Raw genomic sequence first — 24,539 nt, 5'->3', positions numbered from 1 at the left:
AGAGACTGGTCACATTTGGAGTGCTTTTTGGAAAGTCAGATGGTAGCTGAAGTTACAAAACTGCCCTCAACTCAGAACTGATTTTTTTTTAAAACCTGTTTCAAGATATAGTTTATTCACAGGAAACATCTATCGCGGGCGTGCGCGCACACACACACACACAAACGCTGCTCAGTTCTGTTCAGTAGCATATCAAGGAAACTAAAGCATTGAAAATGTGGCAGATCTGATAAAACTACTTACTGAAAGAAACACCCCAAAATATTATTCTGGTGATAAACATGGAGGTCTTGGTCATGGCAACACTCCCACAGTACAAACAGGACAGAAGATTACAGCATCAGTAATCTTTAAAAGCAGTACTGGAGGTAGCAATCATATCACAATCTTGATCAAAGCTTAACAGTGGTTTAAAAAGCTCTTACAAAACATGTATTTTTAACCTTGCATGTTCTCATATTCATAATGTTTAACAGTGCGGCTTATTAGAACATAGAACATTACAGCGCAGTACAGGCCCTTCGGCCCTCAATGTTGCGCCACCCTGTCATACTAATCTGAAGCCCATCCCACCTACACTATTCCATGTACGTCCATGTGCCTGTCCAATGACGACTTAAATGCACTTAAACTTGACTAATCTACTACCATTGCAGGCAAAGCATTCCATACCCTCACTACTCTTTGAGTAAAGAAACTACCTCTGACATCTGTCTTATACCTATCTCCCCTCACTTTAAAGTTGTGTCCCTTCGTGTTTGCAGTCCCCATACTTGGAAAAAGGCTCTGCTTGTCCACCCTATCTAACCCTCTGATTATCTTGCATGTCTCTATTAAGTCACCTCTCAACCGTCTTCTCTCTAACAAGAACAGCCTCAAAGCCCTCAGCCTTTCCTCGTAAGACATTCCTTCCGTACCAGGCAACATCCGAGTAAATCTCCTCTGCACCCTTTCCAAAGCTTCCACATTCTTCCTATAATGCGGTGACCAGAACTGTACACAATACTCCAAGTGTGGCCGTATCAGAGTTTTGTACAGCTGCAGCATAACCTCCTGGTTCTGGAACTCAATCCCTCTGTTAATAAAGGCCAAAACACTGTATGCCTTCTTAACAACCCTGTCAATCTGGGTGGCAACTTTCAGGGATCTGTGTACATGGACACGGAGGTCTCTCTGCTCATCTGCACTCCCAACAATCTTACCATTAGCTCAGTACTTTGCATTCCGATTACTTTGTCCAAAGTGTATCACCTCACACTTGTCCACACTAAACTCCATTTGCCACCTCTCAGCCCAGCTCTGCATCCTTTTCATGTCTCTCTGCAACCTACTACATCCTTTGTCACTCTCCACAACTCCACCAACCTTAGTGTCGTCTGCAAATTTACTAACCCACCCTTCTAAGCCCTCATCCAGGTCATTTATAAAAATGATGAACAGCAGTGGACCTAACACTGACCCTTGCGGTACGCCACTATTAACTGGACACCAAGATGAACATGTTCCGTCAACTACAACCCTCTGTTTTCTTTCAGCAAGCCAATTACTGATCCAAACTGCTATGTCTCCCACAATCCCATTCCTCTGCATTGTTATCTTAATATTCACTGTTTGTCACAAACATATGAATAAGGAGGAGTAGGCCACTCAGCCCCTCAAGCTGCTCCTTGATTAAATAGTATTATGGCTGGTTGGGTTGTGGTCTCAACTCCATTTTATAGACAACCTCTTACAAGCTGAGTACCTGTCTCCCTCTACCACAGACATGTTCCATGAAGGTGCTTTGACCATTTTCAGTGCAACATGGTATGGATATTGTGGCTCAGACACTGGCTCCTGGGACTGCCATGTTTGGATTGGGGAACATGGGATGGGTCTGGGTACTGCATATGGGCCTGTGATTCTGATCCCTGATCTTGCTGGCTGGACACACTTGCTGGAGAAGAATAGTTCCAAGACAGCGATACCCAATTTTCCTCAATGTTCGAACTGATATTTTCCCATGCTGCTGGCTTCTGTTACCCCCCTCTTCAGGAAAGGGAGAGGGAAAGGGACCTAGTCAAACCCAGCAGTCTGGGCCAAAACTGAACAAAGAAACCAAGACCATCATCACCACACGTGATAAGTCCAAACCATCAGTGAAATTGGGAGAAAGTGAGGATTGCAGTGTACTGGAAAGTCAGAGTCGACAAGTGTGGCGCTGGAAAAGCACGGCAGGAGAAGTCGACATTTTGGGCATAAGACCTTCATCGGGAATGTGATGAGGAGCTTATGTCTGAAACATTGACTCTCCTGCTCCTTGGATGCTGCCTAATCTGTTGTGCTTTTCCAGTGCACACATTTCTCATACGTGAAACTGAATCCAGGCCAAGGCATGGCTTAGGGGAACCACTGAATTAAGTTCTCTCATGCAAAGGCACCACCAGTCTGCAAGTTACTTCACGCTGGTTCTGGATTAGTGGTGCTGGAAGAGCACAGCAGTTCAGGCAGCATCCAAGCAGCTTCTAAGTTATTTCACCCATCAAGTGCGACTTAAGCTAACCTGGCAGTGACAAATCCAGCTGCAAAATAAGATACCTTTTTCAAAAAAAGGCTTGACACACGAGAGCAGTTAACTGAAAGCACTTCTCTCAGCATTTCCTGTTTACATATTCATATATCCTCCGACCGCGTGCACTCATAGACACACGCAAACACAAAGTAAGGAAGCAAAATCTGAAAACTGCACTCATGAGTGAGTGCAACTGGAATCTTTCTGACCAAAGGTCATTGTTATTTTGATGTTCACTCAGCTGGAGTTCACCCTGTGGTTTTACAAATAGCCCATTGGGAAACAGGCATCCTTGTTGGATATATCATAATTATTTCCAAATCCGATGCTCAAGCACAGTTACCATATAATTGGAGTGAAGAGGCACAGACTGGAAATCACTTTGATTCTTTGATGCAGATTCAAATCTACAGCACACTTAGCTTGTCTCTCCAAATTACCACTTGAACTTGCTTGTGACCCCTTGTCCTCAAGACAAATTGATCAGCAATCCTGCTACTGTGTCACATTACCCCAGAGACCCTTCACTAAGTCTCTCTGACTGCCAAGGACTTGTCGGTCCAACATTTCAGGCCTGTTGTGCTGGGCAATTTGTGCTGCCTCTCACCCATACTTGGCTGTGCTACTCTTCAGCTTGAACAAGGTTGGTTTCAGAAGTTGACTCAGCTTTGCGGATAGAATTACTCAGTGACAGCACATAAAATCTGTGGACAAACCGAGATTCTCAACAACTTGCAGAAATGATGTTTCAAACCTCTGGAGGTTCAGTGAAAGGTTCTGAATGTAATTTTAGGTCACTTCACCACAGTATACAGTTCACACAAAGCTTCATGCTACACAGCTTCTTCGTTCTCCCAAGTGGGCTCTCTTTTTAAAAATAGCTACATTGCTGCACTTGGTTTACTTACTGTACTGATGGAGTACTGCGCCATCAGTGGTACAGATGAGATATTAAAACCAAAAGGTGATTACTGCACACAAATGAAAGATGTGAAAGATGATATGGCATTACATTGAGTACTCTCTGCTCCCAACCCAGTGTCCTTTGAAATGTTTAGCCTCAGTCAACATTGTGAAAATATATTAGCCCATCATTACCAAAGAGGTATTGTGGGGTCTTGCTGCACACAATTTGCTGCTAGGTTTCTTTAGTTATAAACAGAAACAACACTTAAAGTACGGAATGGTTGTAAAGCAATGAGATACTATGACAAATGACAGTCCCATCTTCCTGTATCGACAGCAATGAGTTCCACATTGTTAAAAAAAAAATCACATCAACAGGAGATGTGACAGCCACTGGCACCAGGAAAACCCTGACCACTAAACCACCAGAGAGCAAAAAAAGATACAGTCTACACACTCCTGTTCTCCAGGGAACTGCTGAGCTATTTTCCAGACAGACCTTTCTGGGACTCTGGTCAACAATGCACAGACTGAACTCAGCACTCAATGGGATCATCCACCACTTCTCCCTGCATTATAAACAAAACTTGCTTCACCAGAGAACAAACCTGAACCCACAAAATGCCACAAATTTTCATCTTCCCTCACCAAAGAGGAAACACTACGAGCTCAATCCAGGATGCAAGCACGCATGTAAATTCATTACAAAGCATCAGACACATCACAACATTGCATTTGAATCCAGCTGCAAGTGTCTCTGTCTCATACTTACCTGACTAATTGCTAAATGAGATAACCAGTGGTGTTAACAACAAGCCCACTAGTATGAGAAGGGATAACCACTTCCCCTGCTTCTTGTGGCTATTCTCCTGCTCCCTAACAGCGTTGGAATGGTGATGAATCACTGCCAGCAATCCTGTACAATATGGAGTGTTCTCAGCACAGCCATCCATTTCACAGTGACGAGATGGATGCTCAGGAGGTGAAAACCAGTTCAGGGCTCTCAGTTTAATCTCACATTGGTTCTCGTCACTTGATTCTTTCAGTGAAAGGGGCAGCAGTAATTCACAGCTGCAGGAGTGGAGCCCCAGTGAAAGGTTCACTGCACCATTTTGGAGCAAAAGTTTCTACCCGGTCCAGTTGCATGGCAGAAATTCTGACTTGATTTGGTCTGATTTCAATTACCCATTGCCGCATGTATTTTCTTACAAAATAGTGCAAAAGCACCGTCTTAAAACCCAGAAAAACAAACCAAACCACAGAATACAAACAGCAGAAAAACGAAAACAAGAAAAAGTGTTCAACTTTTGCTCTTTTCCCTGGAGCATTGGAGGCTGAGGGGTGACCTTATAGAGTTTTATAAAATCATGAGGGGTATGGATCGGATAAATACACAAGGTTTTTTTCCCCTGGAGTGGGGGAGTACAAGACTAGAGGGCATAAGTTGAGGGTGAGAAGGGAAAGATATACAGAGGAACCTCAATTATCCGAACGAGACGGTTGGGCGTATTTCGTTAGGATAATTGATTCAATGCTTCTCCTCTGGGGTTTGGAGTTTTGTGAAGTTTCCTTTTCCCTCACTCTGCCTGCCTTGCCCCCTCTCTCTGTCTCAGGGTTTATTTCTGAGCAGACACACACTTGCGTGTAAGGGACCTGCAACAATGCTGAAGCTTCCAGCGTTTCCCCATTCAGTTCAATTGGGTTGACACAGCGAACACTTGCAAAGTCCGCCCCCTGTTCAGAAGAATAGGCAGCAGCACACCACGTGCAACACCCCCCTCCACCCCCAACCCTGTCTAACTGTGCCCCAGCTGCCCCACCCACCATCCACCCCCCAGCCTGCCTCCCTGTCTACCCCCACTTACATTCCACCCCTCCTCCCCACCTCCTGGGCAGTCGACTGGACACCAACAGGAAGACTGCTGCTGCTTTTGGGGGGAGGAGTCTCCAAATAGCACGCAGACACACACACACACACACACACACACACACACACACACACACAAACCATAACAAGTTCCATCTTTGTCCTGAATAGGACAATGTTGGCAAGGTTATCTGGGGAAGGTGGGGTGGGTCATTCAGGAGTACACCCTTGTGCAGAACTCCAGGGAAAGTATGGGGAGAAAGAGAGAGGGCTGGCGGTCAATCATTTGGAGACCGTGCCTGGGTTCCCATTGATGTACTCACCAGCATTTCAGTAAGCCGGGTTCATTTTTAATCATTGTAAACAAAAAGGTACGATCAGTGTTAGAAACACCTCTTTGATGTAATGTTTCTATCAGGAGCTTGAGATCTCCTTCGGATAATCTGAAATTCAGATAACTGATATTCAGGTAATTGAGGTTCCTCTGTAAAAGGGACCGAAGGGACAATTTTTGCACGCAGAGAGTGGGACGGGTATAGAATGAGCTGCCAGAAGTGGTGGAGGAGGCTGGTACAATGACAATATTTAAAAGGCAACTGGATGGGTACATGAATAGGAAGGGTTTAGAGGGATATGGGCCATGTGCTGGCAAATGGGACTAGATTAGGTTGGGATATCTGGATGGCATGGACAAGTTGGACCGAAGGATCTGTGCTGCACATCTCTATGACTTCATAGTCCTTCTTGTTAAGTGGTCCACCATGGCCATGGGCTGGTGGGCTAGCACAAGTCTCCATCACCATGCCATTGACGCTGGCACCATCTCACCTCCAGCGACGAGCATGCCACTGAGTCCTTGCTGGAACCCACCAACACAGCTGTTGCTGATGCTGCCAGTCTCACAGTGGGCCTAGACTCGCTTCCCCCACAACAGCCATGAGGCAGTGTGGGGATTGCCTCAAAGATGCCAAAGCAGATGGGAACCCAAACACGCCTCCAACACCACTGAGTCCATGTTGCTGGGCTCCCTCACCGTCGCTGGTGCTGTCACCACGCTCTTCAACAAGAGGTAAATGAAGAAACAGAAAAAAAAAAGGAGAGAAAAGATAGAAAAGAAACAAAATAAAAAGCAGATGGAGTGGAGGAACGTCTGGGCTCACACATCCTACACATCCACCATCTTACCACAACTCTAGAACAGAGTCACAATATAGCAATCAGCCTTGCCACTTAATCTTTTACTATACTGCTCATTACAGACAAATATAGCTCAGAGGGTCAAATAATGGCCAACTAAATCTTCCATAAATAACACTGACAAGAATTGTCACTCCTCGCTAAAATCATTAAATTACAACAAGGCACAGGACCGGTGTTACCACAGCAAGCTGCAACTGGAACTTAATGGAAAATTATTATTTTCTGTTGAATTGCAGCTGCTATTTTCTTTTTTAAGAATCAATTTCCCCTTCACCCACACACCCTCTGGCTCCCTCTCTGCTCCATCACCAATACCCTGTATTCCTCTCTTGCTGACACCACCCCATCATCTGCACACTGGTTACTCCCTCTCTCAAACACCCTGTACCTCTCCAACCCATCACTGACACACTCGCTTCCCTCATACATATATACTGTACCCGCTCCCTCCCCAAAGTCCTAGACATTACCTTCTCTCTCTTCCTTTTCTATACCCTCTTCCCCCATGTCTTCTCTCTCCCAGTTCCTGAAGAAGGGTTCATGCCCGAAACACCGATTCTCCTGCTCCTTGGTTGCTGCCTGACCTGCTGCGCTTTTCCAGCAACACATTTTCAGCTTCTCTCTCCCAGTACCCAGTGCCAAAACTCCAACCCCCACCGCCCTCGAGAGTGTCTGTCATGATTCCTTCAAAACAGGGAACATGCATTCTGATCTCCCTTTGTGCCAAACGAAAATCAAATGTTTCTTCCACTTCACCATAGGTACAACCAACTGTATGATCCAATTGGCCTTCAAACAGATCAAATTCACTCAACCAGAATCGTGGTCTCCGTCCTCTTCCTGTACCTGCTGCTGTGTTTCACCCACCCTACCCTTCCCTCTGCTATTGATTGTTGAGCAAGAGCCCAGGAAGACCAACGACTGTGGGTTTCAGACAAATCAGAATTGACACTCAAAGTCAAAGGATTAATTAATTCCAGTGAGGAGCAATATGAGGTTTTTTAATGAATGCATTCACCGTCGCAAGGTGATTTAGGTCCTATTAAATGACAAAAGTTGCAATTTGCAGCTCTGTATCAACTGGAAATGAAGTGTACAATACAGAAACCATGATTAAAAGCTCTTGCTGAACTATTCATCATAAATATTAAAATTGTGCCATTAGTTTCTAGTCAGCAGCTCATGAAATAATCATCTGATCAGAGAGGGCTTGATCTTTTACTGGAGATTTATAAAATATAAACACCAGGATTATCTTCAGCATTTTTATTGTCAAAAGATAAGAAAATAGATGAGCTCAATTACAGAAATTACAACTGAATCATGTGTCGTTCAATGCACCCGAGCAGACAGCATGACAGCAGGCATTGTTTACTGAAACGTCATTCATTCCTGGTGGTTGTGTTTTTTTCCCTCATTTCTTTGACCTGTCACTTCCTGATGTAGATATTTCCTCATGTTGTTTGACATGGGGTTGCGCAGTGCTGCGAACCAAAATGGAATCTGAATGGGTGTGGCACTTGTCACTGTGCAGTGGGACACAGGACCACAATGGCCCTCTACAGGACAGTGAGATGCCAAAAAGGGTGACGGGGGCTGAATCTGTGGGGCACCGTGCAATCAAACACCGCACTGAAATGTCAGGAACGCGGTGGAGTGTTTTGATTTGCAACGTGTCATCTTATTCTGAATAAATCTCATTCTGACACGGGTGTGCAGAAAAGCTGCAATTCTTCTTGAAGATGGAACTTCTTTGCAACAGCCCAGATTGCGAGTACTGCACCTGATTTGTGTGGCAAAGTGTGCAATGAGACAGGCAGCATTACAAAACCGAAGATTCTCTGTGGGTTTTCCAACAAACAATTGGATAGGAATTTGAGGAAGCCATGGATTTATCCATCATGCCTCCTTCGATGAATGAACCCCTGTAACATGGCTTCCCACCTTACAAATAATTGTCCAGTGGCTTTTTTGACCCTCTTCCTTCATATCCATAAATGCTGTTCGACACAAATGAACTTAATTCTCCATGCCCCCATCACCAGTAAACCAGCCATGATCTCCATCTGATTAACTTAGATGCAAAGCCCACTAAGGGTGATGCAAATCAAAAGGTGAGGGAGAGGGGAGGGAGGGAGAGAAGAAGGGGACAAAATCAAAATACAGTTCAACGGGGAGATAAAATACTCTACCCCTGCGGTGTCCAACTCTCTCTGAAGACATCAAGAGCACTTGTGGACGCAACATTCTCCCTCTCCAAATGAAACCTGGGCCCAACCGTAGCTGTGCAAGAGAGGCAGATATTTGGCAGCCTTGACCACATCCCCACTGCCCCAATTGCCTGGATCTGTTCATGACCAACTTGCCCAGCATCCTACTAACTCACTAAAAACTTCGACAATGCCCAGTCGTCATTTGGTTAACTTCAAACAATATATGCAAGCAGCACTGGATCTGGAACAGGATGAGGCTCATCAACCTCTTGGAACTGTTGCGCCACGCAATGAGATTGTGGCTGATCTGTCGCCTGACTCCATATACCTGCCTTTGGCCCACATCCTTAATATCTTGGCTGAACAAACGTGTATCTATCTCAAGTCATAGAGTCATACAGCACCGAAACAGTTTGCTGGCCATAATCCCAAACTCTAAAACTAGTTCCACGTGCAAGATTATGTAACAAAAAGAAGGGCGTGGAATTAAGCTTTGGCTACTGGGAAGAGAAACTACAGATACAGTGGACTGAATGGCCAACTTCTGTGCTGTAGCCTGGCCCATATCACCATCACCTCTCCCTCCCCCCAACCGCCAAATCTTTCTTATTCATGTACTTATCTAAATGTCTTTTAAACACTGTCACTGCACCTGCATCCACCACTTCCTTGGGAAGTTCAGCATACATACGGACCATTTCCTATGTCATACATTTGCCCCTTATGTCTTATTTTTTATCTTCTCTTGCCTTTCACCTTAAAAATATGTCTTGCCTTGAAATGTCCCACCCTCGGGAACAGACAGAATTCACCCTTTCGTGATTGCAGTGAATACATTCGCACAACCAACTTGTGCTCTCCAGTGAAGAACCTGGGATGAATATACTTAGTTTCTTGTAATGGGGGTTGTGTTTCTTGTTTGGTCACTTGCGGCCCTACACAGCCCATTGATCATTTGCTGAAATGCCGTCCCATCCTCTGGCATCAGAACAGTGCCAAGTAGATCATAGCATCTCGAAATGAAACACTCCACAACTAGTGGTGCTCAGCAACTGTAGATCCCTGCCTCAGAAATCCACATAGTGAGCTGCACTAAAACCTCTCAACAAACTGATTAGGAAAGCATGTGTGAAACAAAACAAATGTCTCAGATGCATCCAAAATAGGTGCTTAGAGATTATCTGCTTGTTTAAGGTGTCCATCAAGAGTAGAATGATGATCAAGCTGTAAACCTAAAATGACAGGAAAAAACATGTTTTTTGCCATTCAGTCAACTGTTTCTGTAATTTCTCTTTCCAAATGTCATGCTTAGTTCGAGGTCCCTGCTTTTTTCCCCCATAGTCTTGCATGTGGCTCATCTTCAAATAACTGCCCAACTCCTTTGAAATTCTTCAGGAAAAACTGATTCCATGAACAATGCTTCACATTCCAAACTTCACGTGGGAAAAAGAAATCTAATCGCCCTTCCAGATTCTTGTCCAATAATGTTAAATCCAGGACCTCTGGTCATTGACCCTTTGCCAGAGACTGTGTTCCATCATCTTGGTACCAAAATGGTATCACCTTTCACTCTTTCCCATTTGCCAGTAAATAATTCAAATGGTTGGATCACTGAAGTTCCACATTCAGAGTCACAAACTGGCGAACTTCTCCTGCTGCACCTTTTCTAAGATCCTGACATCTTAATTATAATGTCGTGACCACAAATGCTAAGGTGAGGCCCAACAAGTGACTTAAACATTTCAGGGATCATGACTTGCCTGCTGTATTTAGTTTCACGATTCATGAACCCAAGAAACCCAAACCATGGCCACCTGATCAATTTGCCCTGCCACCTTTCAGCATTTGCGCGAACATTCGGGCCTTTCTCTGTTGATGTATAGTTCTGAATTTTGAACCATTTACTTGTGTGGAGAAGTACTTATTTACAAAACCATGATCTGTGAATCACAATGAAATGCATCCACTCTGTAACAAACAGTTCATTCCAACAGAAGGAGGACGACACATGACTTTCTGCCACCCCCACAAAAACCAGACAAAATGTTTTATGTCCCTTGAAGTAGTTCGCACCAGTCCATAACAAACATTTTGTTCCTCATGAGAGTTCATGGTGCATTCCGGTGGATCAACTATTTTTATCCATACTTTGAACATGGGTTATGGCAAGAAAATTATAGCATTGTGTTGTGGTTTAGACTTCCACCCGGCTGACCTTTGTCACAATCCCAGTAAATTGCTGCATCCTGTATAACATCTTTGTTTGGTGCACGGGGTCAATTAACCTCTTCACTACCATCTGCAATTGGTTCTGCTTCTGCCCTCTAACAGCCAGCTCCTTGCCAGCTTCAGTTTGGTATAAATTGCCACTGTTCGCTTCACTTTTAAGTACTGAGCGTCAGGAAATTTCAGAGGCAATGCTGGTTAATTCCTATGTTCAAACTGACACCCATCCTGTTCCTGACATTGCCAAAGATTCTGGGAACCCCGAGTTAATTTTTCCCCTCCTCAGCTCTCAAACTAACCTGCGAGTCATCAGTTCCACGACAACACCACTTCCCACTATGCCAGCTTTCTCACGACAGGTCAGCAACTAAACTCAGGAATCCTCTGTGAGTCAGCCTTAACTAACCAGAACCACACGCAAAACCCAAAATTTCAAAATAGAAGCAAAAATTTTTCATCAAAAGGCACACCCATCATAAATACTCTCCCAAAGGCTAGTCATCGGATATACCTTAAGGATATGTACTTTTCAGAGTACATTTTTAAAAAGGGGACTAACTGATGGTAATGCCATGGGCAGCATGGTGGTTCAGTGGTTAGCACTGCTGCCTCATAGTGCCAGAGACCTGGGTTCAATTCTCACCTCAGGCAACTGTCTGTGTGGAGTTTGCACATTCTCCCAGTGTTTGTGTGGGTTTCCTCTGGGTGCTCCGGTTTCCTCCCACAGTCCAAAAATGTGCAGGTTAGGTGAACTGGCCATGCTAAATTGCCCTTAGTGTTAGGTGAAAGGGTAAATGTAGGGAAATGGGTCTGGTGGGGAATGGGTCTGGGTGGGTTGCTCTTTGGAGGGTCGGTGTGGACTTGTTGGGCCGAAGGGCCTGTTTCCACACTAAGTAATCAAATCTAATTGTAGGAATCTGTGTTTACTATTTGTAACTTAAGAGGATGATGGTTGGGACTGTAATTGGCCTGATTTTGGCCTCATTTGCATGCATACATGCTCAATCACAGACTTAAGACACTCTGCACTCACTACACACACACACACATACTTTCTCACACTCACAACGCCAACCCCAGACAGACAGACAGACAGACACACACACAGACACACACAGATAAAGACCCACATGCACACATATATTTTGTGGGGTGAATTTGTATTTGCAACCTTACATTGTACTTTGGTCAAAAACTGCATGCATTGATGTAGAACTCTGAGCTCAAAAACTGCATGAATTTATTGAATACTCTGTTATCGCACTTTTTAGATTAGAATCAATCTAAACATCATGGCATAGACAGAGAACACAGGGGGCCAACACCTTCAACATATTGTCTAGCTATTACCATTGTTAACAGCTAACCCAAGAATACAACTTTAAAAAAAGGTTTTGTGATTTACACATGAAAGAAGTGAAACTATTACAGTATTCTATCAGATAAAAGGCTTAACAGACAATCAATTTTTCAATATATAATTTCAGTTACAACACACTGTAAATTTTTGCTATAAATTCTGTGTTACGATTGAGTCCTCCACTACCACCTGATGAAGGAGCGTCGCTCCGAAAGCTAGTGTGCTTCCAATTAAACCTGTTGGACTATAATCTGGTGTTGTGTGATTTTTAACTTTGTACAGCCCAGTCCAACACCAGCATCTCCAAATCATGCTCAATCATCAGCATTGTCAGGGCAGTGTGATAACAAGGTCTTAGGAAATGGCAGAGAATAAGTGGAAAACAATGGCCCACCTCCATAACCTTGGTATCTGTGACAGGAAACATGGAGCAGGTTGAATCTGTAACCCTGTGACCCCACCCAGCCTTAGGTTAATTTTTGAATTTGTGAGCTGATATTTGAAGAATTTAGATTCTTCCATTTACTGTGGTGCCACAAGACACTCCAGCATCATCTTTTGTGGTATCACTACAAAAAGCAAGCACCAGTGAGTCACATTTTCTGTTACAGCCCAAAGCACGTGATCCGAAACAAAGCTCTCTTCCAAACAAAAACAGAAATTGCTGCTGGGGAAACAAAAACTCAGCAGGACTGGCAGCATCATTGCAGAAGGAAAGTAGAGTTAACGCTTCAGGTTCAGTGATTCTTCTTCAGAACTCTCTTCCAAAAGCAGCATGATCACAAGCTAAAGATTTTTCACTCCTTTACGGCCTTGGATTTCTTTTCATTTCTGCAATTAAAACGGCACCAAATTGAGGTGACTTACACACACTGGGCAGTGGTGGGAGGGCAGCACGGGGGCCTCTTTAGAGGGTCAGTGTGGACTTGTTGGGCCAAAGGGCCTGTTTCCACACTGTAGGGAATCTAATAAGAAAAAAACCTCATCGTATTTTCATAAACGCAAGTGACAAGAAATTGTGACAATTTAAATTCCAATTGCAAAGAAGTGGAGCAGTTGGAACACTTCCTTCTTCTCCTTTTACAAACCAAGCATTTTTTGCAAGAGGTGAGTGTGCCCCTTTCATTACACAGATTATCAGCCAACAATCTGCAATAGGCATTGGGACTGTGAGGAGAAACAACATTTCAAAAACAGCTGGCTTTGTGTTCAATAAGAGGCACAGGAATAAGAGGCACAAGGGAAACAAGTGCACTCAAATACACAAGTCTCGGGAACCGAAGATTTTATCCTGCAACATTCTCACTTGGAATGTGACAAACCAACAACTCCAGGTTCCTCGCTCTCCATTTGTATGCACTTGTCCAGAACTGGGGAAAAACTCACACAAAAGCAAAGCCTATGTTTGCCTTTAATGATGAAGGATTGACATTGAAGGAAGTCCAATATTTTTGAAAAAATAGGCATACTGTTGAAGCATTTGCACTTGCACTCACAAAGGCTTTAGATTTGGGAACAAAACCCCCCCCCCCAGAGCAGGTGGTCATGTCACTGGAAGAGTAATCCAGAGGTTATTCTGGGGACAGGGTGGAAAGTGGATTTAGCTTTTTTAAAATTTAAAACAATCTAGAATTACAAGTCAGTGTGTTAACAATGAGGATCAGGAATTAAACTACCATCAAATGTCAGAAAAGACTCACCTGGTTCACTGTACTTTTTTGTTCATTTATGGGATGTGTGTGACACTGGCTGGCTGGGTCAGCATTTATTGCCAGTCTGTAAGTGCCCACGAGCTACCTTCTTGAACCCACAATACCATTCAGGAGGGAATTACAGGATGTTGACCCACTGACAGGGAAGGAACAGCTACATATTTCCAAGTCAGGATAGCGAGTGACTTGGAGGGGAACTTCAGTACTATTTGCCGGAATGTTGGGAGGGCCATTCACGACTGGACATGGCAGGACTGCAGAGCTTCAATCTTAACTGTTGGCTGTGGAATCACTTGGCTCTGACTATCCTTCCAGATAGCATCAGCAGCAAGTGAAAGTGGCCATTCTCATCTATTCTGACCTCCATATAACTCCAGCCCCACAGCAACTGTCCTGTTAAATGTCCTAGCAAGCCAGTCAGCTTAAGGGCAATTAGGGATTGGGCAACAAATGCTGACATGTCCAGATATCATTAAAATAATATTGAAACAATAGGGTGACACATTGACGCACTGCTGCCTCACAGCATTAGGGACCAGAATTTGATTGCAGCCTTGGGGAATTTGTCCATTCAGAGTTTGCATGTTCTTCCTGTGTCTGCATAGGTTTCCTCCCACAGTCCAAAGACAGGCAGAAGCAAAAACAGAAATTGCTGGAAAAGCTCAGCAGGTCTGGCAGCATCCGTGAAGAGAAACGAGACTTAACAATTCGGATCTGGAGACCCTTCCTCACTTATCCCGAAATGTTAACTCTGATTTCTCTTCACACATGCTGCCAAGATCTGCTGAGCTTTTCCAACAATTTGTGTTTTTGTTTCTGATTTCCGGCATCCACAGCTGTTTGTTTTATTTTTAACCAAAGACATACAGTTTAGATGGATTGGCCTGATTCTATCCACAGATGTACAGATTTGTGTGTTGGCCATGGTAAAGAGCCCATGAAAGGGTTATGAGAATAGGTTGGGCAGGTGGGTCTGGATGTGATGCTCTTAGCAGGGTTGGTGAAGATTCGAGGGGCTGAATGGTCTCTTTCTGCACTGGAGGGATTCTCTGATCCTCGTCTCCTCCTGTATTTTCCATCGCACCAGCTCAACCAGATGTGATTTGCTGGCCCATCCCTGCTATCAGAATACGTTCCTAAAGCTGAACAACAAAATTGAGCAGGTGTCCACATGAGCACTGGTGTCGTCAGTGTTGGCAGTAAATGTCAGCAATGGATGTCAGGGAACACGCACCTGACAATGTGCTAACTCACTGCTCAATGACAAGCAATGACCAGGAAGGACTAGATGGGGGCTGCAGTCTCTCATCAGACAACCACAAACACCACACCACCCCCTCAAATAGCATTAGTTAACTCACAAAGCAAGGTATTCACTGGATCAGATTCACATCCCAGAGTGTTACTTTCCACTTCGGCAGATGATCAAGTGGGAGGTATAGCTCAAAGATATGAATCCAATCGACGGTCACATTGGCCAGGTTTAGGTGATGATCTCTCTGCACCCACAAAACTTGTCCTCACCTCCTCCATGCTCCCTCCAGGGATCTGATATCTGAACCTTGCTCAGGTTTTGTCTGTTTCACTATCTACTTCAGCCTAAATAAGATTGTAAAAATAAAGCAACTGCTTGACCCACTTCCAGCAAACATTAAAATTTATCTCTGAGCACATGATATTCTGCACTGAATATAAAGATGCGTGAATGTACAGTATAGCAGCTGCCAGTAGAATTCTGAGCTAAACATCAATTTAAAATCATACTTGTTCCTAAATCACAACATTCAGAGTTCAAGTCCAACTCCACAGATCTGATTAAATCGGAGCCTTCAGTGCACTGCTGTGGAAGTGCTGCACATCCAAACTGCCACCTTTCAGTCGAGGTATTAGACCAGGGTCCCTTCTGATCCCACATGAGGATTCAAAGGACATAGATCTAGAGTTCATGGTACAGGTCATTCCGCTATAGTGCACGCTACGTCAATGCGAATTGGCTGCAATGCAATTGATGAATTGTAGACATTGTTTGGATAACACAAACTTTTTACTGAAGGAGTATAGCAATTTTCTATTAACAATCTTCCACAGCATGAGTTTCTATAGCAGTTTTCCATAGTGCGATTTCCTATAGCACAAGGTTGCATAGAAACACACTGTCATGTTATAGCAGAACGACATATCAGTGTCTTTTCTCGACAATGGGGAATTTCAACACTGTGATACATTTTTAAGGTTAGAGGAGAGATATTTAAAAATGACATGAGTGGCATTTTTTTTAAACACACAGAGGGTGGTTGACATGTGGAATGAAATACCTGAGGAACTGGTGGCTGTGGGTACAGTTATAATGTTTAAAAGACATTTGGATAAGTACATAAATAAGAAATGTTTGGAGGGATAATGACCAGGAACAGACAGGTGGGACTAGTTTAGATTGGGAACATGGTTCGCATGGATTGGCTGGACCAGAGGGTCTGTTTCCCCAGTATATGACTCTCTGACAGAACTCAGGTCTGATCCAATATTTATCCCCCAGCTCCATAATGCCATTCAGACAAGTTGCCAGAGCCTTATACACGGTTCTGGATTTTGATTTGAGGCTGTAGACAGCCTGTCTGGACTATCTAGGATAGGGCTGAATTAGGAATTTGAATCAGTAAAGCAGCCATTAAGGCACAGGCATTTTAATATGAATGGAGGTCATCAAGACCAATCTACCAGGCATCCCTTGAAATCATAAAGCCTCTTAAATCCTATTAACCCAAAAGGATTTAGCCGTTCAAAACATCAAAATTACCAATGGCTAATGCCCCAGGAGCATTATTCATTTCAAAATAACAGCAGAACAAGTAGGAGTTGCCATTTGGCCTCACAATTCACTTGAACTGAGCTTCGCTGCACTATCCCCACATCACAATTCTCCTCCGATCCAAAAATCCATCAATCAGAGCTTAACTAGTTAGCATCCACAAATCTCCTGGAGTACAAAATTCCAAATATTCACCATGCCCAGAGTGAAAACATTCTGCACCTCAGTTCACGTCCAACTGTCGAGGCACCCTGGTCAGAGATACAATTCACTCCAGCATTTTGTACATCAGACTAGCCCCATAACAATCTTTGCCTTTCATGCTTTTTAATTGCAGTGGATGTGTATCGTTACTCATCATCTCTGCTCACAGGACACTTTCCTTATCTCCAAAAACATTCCAGTCAACATTGCCCACACTGCATGGAAGGCAACTGCGCCCATCCTGAGGCAAAGCTGGACACAGAACTTGAGTGACAGTCTCATTAAAGGTGCTGTACAATGGTAAGGCTTCTTTACTCTACTTACCTTTTGTAATAAAGGCCAATATGTGGTGGAGGCTGGTACAGTTACAACTTTTAAAAGGCATCTGGATGGGCTTAGAGGGATATGGGCCAAGTGCTGGCAAATGGGACTGGATTAATTTAGAATATCTGGTCGGCATGGACGGATTGGACGGAAAGGTCTGATCCATGCTGTACATCTCTATCATTCTATGTCATTACCTCCCAAATTGTTTGTTCCAGCTCAAAGAGAGAATCCAGGTTTCTCTTAAGATCAACATTTCCCAGTGACTCACTGTTTAAAAATATTCCACTTTTTGAAAACTGGTCATTGTTTTCACAACCTATTGCATCGCCCCTGTTCTTGCTCACTTTGTTGTGATGTTAATATCCTGTTTGCATCATCTTCACAGTTTAGTTTCCCACCTAACTTGAGACAACCAACAAACATGAACAACCCTTCACCCCTCATCCAGGTCATCCATCTTACTAACTCAAACGCAGGTTCCGAACTCTGAACCTTGTGGTAAATCAGTCCGATGCCCTGAAAATTACTCTTGACAATGATTTTCTGCTTTCTCTTGATGTATCAGTCTGTGACAATACGTGACCTCAACCCAAGACTTGGTGAACACCTTCTATGACCCCTCAACAAAGAGTCATAGTCATTGAGATGTACAGCATGTAAACAGACCCTTCGGTCCAACCTATCCATGCTGACCAGATATCCCAACCCAATCTAGTCCCACCTGCCAGCACGCGGCTCCAAACCCTTCCTATTCATTTACCCATCCAGATGCCTTTTAAATATTGTAATTGTACCAGCCTCCACCACTTCCTCTGGCAGCTCATTCCATACTCACACCAGCCTGAAAAGGTTGCCTCTTAGGTCTCTTTTGCATCTTTTTCCTCTCATCGAAAACCTGTGCCCTCTAGTTCTGGACTCCCTCACCCCCAGGGAAAAGACTTTGTCTGTTTATCCTATCCATGCTCATGATTTTATAAACCTCTATATGGTCACCCCTCAATCTCTGGCACTCCAGGGAAAACAGCCCCAGCCAATTAACCTCTCCCCATAGCTTAAATCCTCCAACCCTGGCAACATCCTTGTAAATCTTTTCTGAACCCTTTCAAGATACACAATATGTTTCCGATAGGAAGGAGACCAGAATTGCACGCAATAATCCAACAGTGGCTCAACCAATGTCCTGTACAGCCACAACCTGACCTCCCAACTCCGGTACTCAATACTCTGACCAATAAAGGAAACCATACCAAATGCCTTCTTCACTATCCTATCTACCTGTGACTCCACTTTCAAGGAGTTATGAACCTGCACTCCAAGGTCTCTTTGTTCAGCAACATTCCCTGGGACCTTACCATTAAGTGTATAAGTCTTGCTCTGATTTGCTTTCCCAAAATGCAGCACCTCCCGTTTATCTGAATTAAACTCCATCTGCCACTCCTCAGCCCATTGGCCCATCTGGTCCAGACCCTGTTGTAATCTGAGGTAACCCTCTTCGCTGTCCACTACACCTCCAATGTTGGGGTCATCTGCAAACTTACTAACTGTACCTCTTATGCTCACATCCACATTGGTGAAAATCAGAAATATTTCCAAACAATTGTCTAAATGTTTATCAGGGTCTTAATATTGGAGATGAATGACCATTCCTGTAAAATCACATTGTGCAGTAATCGAAAGCAATTATTTCTGTGATGCTGAGAGTGGTGAGGGAAAGTGTGCAAAATCCTAATGCAGGTATTTTAAGATGTCATAATACAACCAACTACCTGCAGCGTGAAAGCTCAAAGGTTCCCTTTCATTCACAGTTGGAAAACGGAATTTTGTGCAACTTTCTGAAAATATTCCCAGAAATTTTTCAGTAAATCCTGAGTACTGAGATAAATCTTCAGTGTACACCCTTGCTGCAAATGCACTCACTAGTAATCTCCACTAAATAAACGCTGGCAGGCTGGAACAATTTTTTTTAAAAACACGATCCAAGGCATTTGCACCTCTGCTGAAAAATAATGGCTTCGGGGGTTGGCGTGGCTGCGAGGGGGTTAGGGATCAAGCAAGGTTGTGAAAATTTCTGTTGTGTAACAAGGAAGAGAGGAATTAACACAGTTTCCCCCATGGACTCAGCGCATTGCTCTCAAAAACAGCTAAACCTTCAAGCACGGTCCGGCCAATTGCAGCTGGCACGCTGTCAAGTTCTACGACAATAACATGTACCGCTGCCTCCTCCTTACCACCTCTACCCCCCCCAACCCGAGCACCAGAAATAGCACAGGGGAAAAGCGTTGGTAGCTGAGTCTCCTTACCTGCCTGGTGTGTCGCTGGCTTTTCTTCCTCACCTATCTCCGGCTGGTCTCGGACAGGTGTCTCACCCTCCGGCGTCTCGAAATTCGCTTCGGAGTCCGAACTGTGAAGAGACACAGAGAGGGGGGGAGGAAAATGAGCACTGGGGAGGGGTGAGGGAAATCGACTGTCATCGATTCTCTCTGACGCATTTTCAGTCAAAAATAAAATAAAACACGGCCAGCCTCCCCCCACCCCCACGCACACACTCGGTGCTTAATAAACAGCAACTTGTGTGAAACTTAACCTTTTCTCTTCAGGGCTGGAGTCTTCCCCTTCATTGTCCTCAGCTCCTGGCCCTGGTCTCACCACAGACCATGTCCACTTGGCCCACTGAATGGGGGACAGGATCTGCCATGGACTGAAAGCCATCAGAAACAAACGCTTTGCTGGTGTATTACCCTGGAGCTTGTCACAAAATGGAGGGAAACTTTAAAACAAGAGAGACGTGTGTGTCTGTCAGAGAGAGTCAGAGAATGTCTTCTGCTAAAATCACGGATGTGGTTACATGTGAAACATCAAATCAGCTTCCTCTGCCTCCCCTTGCAATTTTACACAGCACTTGCAGTTCCTTCTCGTTCCTGCTCACTGCCGCCCTTATCTGATCTCTCGGCTCCAGCAATTCTCTCCCTCTCCAAAATAAAAAGGACGGGATTCAGTGCCCACCGGAGCAAAGGGAGAAAAAAAAATACCCCGTTTCCAGCATCGAAATGTCAAACTCGAGTCAGCTGGGTAGCAAAGAGCAGAAGCATTCTCCCAAGATCCGCCCCCCTTCAGATTGTACTATCGCGGCTGGAGGAGGGAGGGGGAGCGGCGTCTGTCAGTGTGTTCACTCCCCCTGGTCCTGTCTCTGCGGTGAAATCCCAGCACCCTGAAAAACTCCACTGCTCCCCAGCTTCATGAGAAACAGCAGATCCGAATGAGGGGAAAGAAAACAACAACATAACTGCATTTCTATGGCAGCAATGACAAGGAGCTTCAAAGATGGCTGGTGTTGGCGAGAAATAGACAAAAGCCAACTTCCAACCGAAATTGAACAACATTCACAGGTTCCAGACTTGACATTCGGTCATTAATTAGTTGGTGTTTCTGTACGGTCAGTTTGCATTATCAATCACATGAGGTCATATATGTTTACCTGCTGATTACTATCCTCTTTGATGTTGTCTTGCCATCTCTAACGTTGAGGCTGAAAACCAGTTCTGCTAGTGAAGTCCACAGTAGACTGTAGATTTTAAGATCAACCACAGTTTTGAGATGTCCCAACTCTGAAGCACCCCAGGCAGCATAACTCAAGGATGCAGACTTTTCCAGTTCAGTGAAACCTCCCTTAATATCTGCACAGACTCTTGGCAGAATTATGATCAAACACCAACATTAGGGACTGGTGACCAAAGGCTGAGTCAAATATGTTGGAATTAAGTGATGTCTCAGAGGAGCATAGAGCGGTTTGATTTGATTTGATTTATTATAGTCATGTGGACTTAAGTTGTGAAAAGTTTTATTTGTGAGCAGTACAGGTGGATCATAGTAGGCAAAGACAGATAAATCATAATGTGCTTAGGTGGAGAGGTAGGGACATTGAAGGAGGGAATTCCTTAGCTTAGGGCCAGGCAGCTGAAAGCTTGCCAATGGCAGAATCCAATTATCTCATATGACTTCTTAACTGCTTTATCAATCTGTCTCACTATTTTAAGAGACTGGTGTACCTGCACCCCAAGGACCCTTTGACCCTTGCTGCTTCCCAACATACCAAAGTGCTTCACTGGAGTATTATCAAACTATGTTTCACACCATGTCACTTACATTTAATCAAACAAGAAGTAGATTCTGAAAGGAGCAAAGAGAAAGAGAGATGGAAAGGGCACACATACACACAGAGATGATTACCCTGCCATGAAACACACACAGACTGGCCATTCAAGGTCCCCTTGAGCAATAAATGTCATTTGCATCTCAGATTACAAAGGTGAATGTGACTGGAAATGGACCAGATAAGCTTCTTGCCTCATTTCCATTGATTTGAATGCATCTGCCATCAGCTAGAGAGTGAAGCAGAATGGCTCCTTCATGATTCCTTGTTCATTTCCCTTGGTGCACAATGCTCCCTGAAAAAGGTGCAGTAGCAATTCTTCAGATAGTGTCAGACAGTGCAGCCACACCCATCGATGAATACATGTAATATGCTTTGACTTAAACACACACTGCACAAAGTCATAAAAGAGGAATTCATGGTTGCATTGGCAAAGAATCTTCACAGGTATGACAAGAAAAGTGTATCTTAGAGGGATGAGCTATTTACAATGAATCTTCACCTTCCATTGCGGATCCATCAGGAAATTGTTGCAGAGTTTAACACCTGATCTCCAATCAGCTGGATAATGAGCTTAGTTGCAGAAATTCTGACAACTGACTTCCCGTGACTTTATCTGACAGACATATGGAGGATCTTTCTCCCCTCATGGCCTCTCAAACTCCATGGTTTTGCCCCACTGATCTATGTTGGTCTGCTGTAGCTCTACGACCACATACCAACTTTCTTGCTATTTTTCAGAGGCTGTTTTCTGCTCAAATTGTAGTCCTCGTTCTTTAATGCTGATGCATCACTCTTTCAACCTGCTCCAACTCCTGGCTGCTGCCTCCTCTCCCTCTCACTTCAGGAGGCTTCACCACTTCAAGGGGACCGCCAGTTGGTCTGGTTTGGTATCCAGAAGTTGCACGCCTGCTACAAATCTGCTTCCTTGTACTATTGATTGCATCAGAGCATTCCGACTCACAAGTTCTCGTCATAAGAGATGTACAGCACGGAAACAGACCTTTTGGTCCAACTCGTTCATGCCAACCAGATATCCCAACGTAATCTAGTCCCATTTGCCTGCATTTGGGCCATATCCCTCTAAACCCTTCCTATTGATATACCCATTTAGATGCCTTTTAAATGTTGTCATTGTACCAGCCTCCACCACTTCCTCTGGCAGCTCATTCCACACACACACCAAGCTCTGGTGAACAAGTTGCCACCTGGGTCCCTTTTCATTCTTTGTCCTACCACCTGAAAACCTATGCCCTCTTGTTTTGGACTTCCCTACCCTGGGGAAAAGACCGTGGCTATTCACCCAATCCATGCCCGTCATGATTTTGTGAACTTCCATAAGGTCACCCCCGAGCCCCAGATGCTCCAGGAAAAACAGCCCCAGCCGATTGAGCCTCTCCCTACAGCTCAAATCCTCCAACCCTGACTTTTCCCCAGGGCCGGATTGACTGGTATGCAAAGTCATAGTTTGAAGATATTAGGAGGAAGGTACAAAGCGTCAGAGGTAGGTTCTTTATGCAGAGAGTTGTGAATGCATGGAATGCGTAGCCAGTTGAGGTGGTGGAAGCAGAGTCATTGGGGACATTTAAGTGACTGCTGGACATGAACATGGATAACAGTGAGTTGAGGGGTGTGCAGGTTAAGTTACTATATTTTACATTAGGATTAAATCTCAGCACAACCTCGTGGGCCAGAGGGCCTGTTCTGTGCTGTCCTTTTCTATGTTCTATGTTCTATATCCTTGTAAATATTCTGCACCCTTGCAGGTTTCATATCTTTCCTTCTTCTACATGTCTTGCCCATGGTCAACCTGTCTCTCAGCTCCCCAGTTTACAAACACACCGCTCACTGCGGGAACAGGTCCAGAGAAACTGATGTTCTCTCCCCCACCATTGCCACCTGCTGTTGGAGGCAGTGCTATAACATCCAGTGGCGATTGCTGATTGTTATAACTTCACAACCTCTGGTTCTACTCTCACAGAATGCCAAGGTAGATGTCTGTTCAGTAGTCTTCAACAGATCCCAGATTATTCTCCTTTCAAAATTCAAGATATTAGTTCAGAACTTGCCAAGCCATTAAAATTGGTGTAGCTCACTGGGAATGTCACTTTTCTTCCACATCAAGATGGCTGTTGATCATGACAGGTGTTACATTAGATTACAGTGTGGAAATAGGCCCTTCGGCCCAACACGTTTACACCGACCCACCAAAGTGCAACTTACCCAGACCCTTACATTTGCCCCTGACACTAGGGGCAACTTATCATGGCCAGTTCATCTAACCTGTACATTTTTGGACTGTGGGAGGAAACCAGAGCAAACCCGCACAGACACGGGGAGAATGTGCAAACTCCACACAGTCAGTCGCCTGAGATGGGGATTGAACCCGGATCCCTGACACTGTGAGGCTGCAGTGCTGTCCACACATGTATGCAAGTCTTTTCTTTCCTAAGATCAAATCTGATTCCAAGTAAGATCAGCAGTCAAATTCATTCCACCTACTGTTATGAGTTTAATATCGATCTCGTTTTTAAGAAGTACTTTTCCCTGTTCTCCATCCACCCGTGATTGTCTATGTTCACTGGAGAGCTGCTCACTGACCATTACCAGTGTCATTGCGCACTGATAACAGGAATATGGGGTTCATGAGGCTATTGCCTTTTGAAATCTTCTCCTGATACAGCACCATGGGTATCCAAATACAACATGGAATACAGTGGTTCAAGAAGGCAGCTCACCACCACCTTCTCAAGGGCACTTGGGAATGGGCAAAAAGTGCTGGCTGAATCTGTGCTGCCCACATCCAACCAACAAACACAAAAAATCCCCCACAACTCCTGCAGACTGAACCCACCCCATACATAGTTAAGAGAAGTACAATGAGCATTTGCACAAAGTTCTTTTGCTCATTTATCAAAAGATCTCACCCGGAGTGGTTCTGACTGTCTGTTGGGCTTTCGTAGTCTTTGAAAGCTTGCCAATCTGCCTCTCAAAACTCAAGTATTTCATTTCTA

The 24,539-nt window shown here is 44.3% G+C and overlaps 1 protein-coding gene across 7 annotated transcripts in view; it reads right to left on the bottom strand.

Annotated features, from left to right (window-relative positions):
- The window catches only part of tacc1 (transforming, acidic coiled-coil containing protein 1), a 192,005-nt gene that overhangs the window by 78,171 nt on the left and 89,295 nt on the right, over nucleotides 1-24,539 (bottom strand). Inside the window, exons 1-2 of one of the 7 annotated variants that reach the window (XM_072554137.1) lie at nucleotides 19,960-20,636; nucleotides 19,676-19,776 (exon numbers count right to left, since the gene is read on the bottom strand). In XM_072554137.1, the coding sequence (XP_072410238.1) occupies nucleotides 19,676-19,776; nucleotides 19,960-20,084 (226 nt within the window). In that variant the 5' untranslated portion in view covers nucleotides 20,085-20,636. Of the gene's footprint in view, nucleotides 1-19,675; nucleotides 19,777-19,959; nucleotides 20,637-24,539 lie in introns of those variants that run through there. The other 6 variants (XM_072554140.1, XM_072554136.1, XM_072554135.1 and 3 more) reach the window with 6 other exon arrangements.

Source organism: Chiloscyllium punctatum, chromosome 35 (assembly GCF_047496795.1).
Source record: "Chiloscyllium punctatum isolate Juve2018m chromosome 35, sChiPun1.3, whole genome shotgun sequence".
Taxonomy (NCBI): Eukaryota; Metazoa; Chordata; class Chondrichthyes; order Orectolobiformes; family Hemiscylliidae; genus Chiloscyllium; species Chiloscyllium punctatum.
This window is presented reverse-complemented; position numbering and strand designations above follow the sequence as displayed.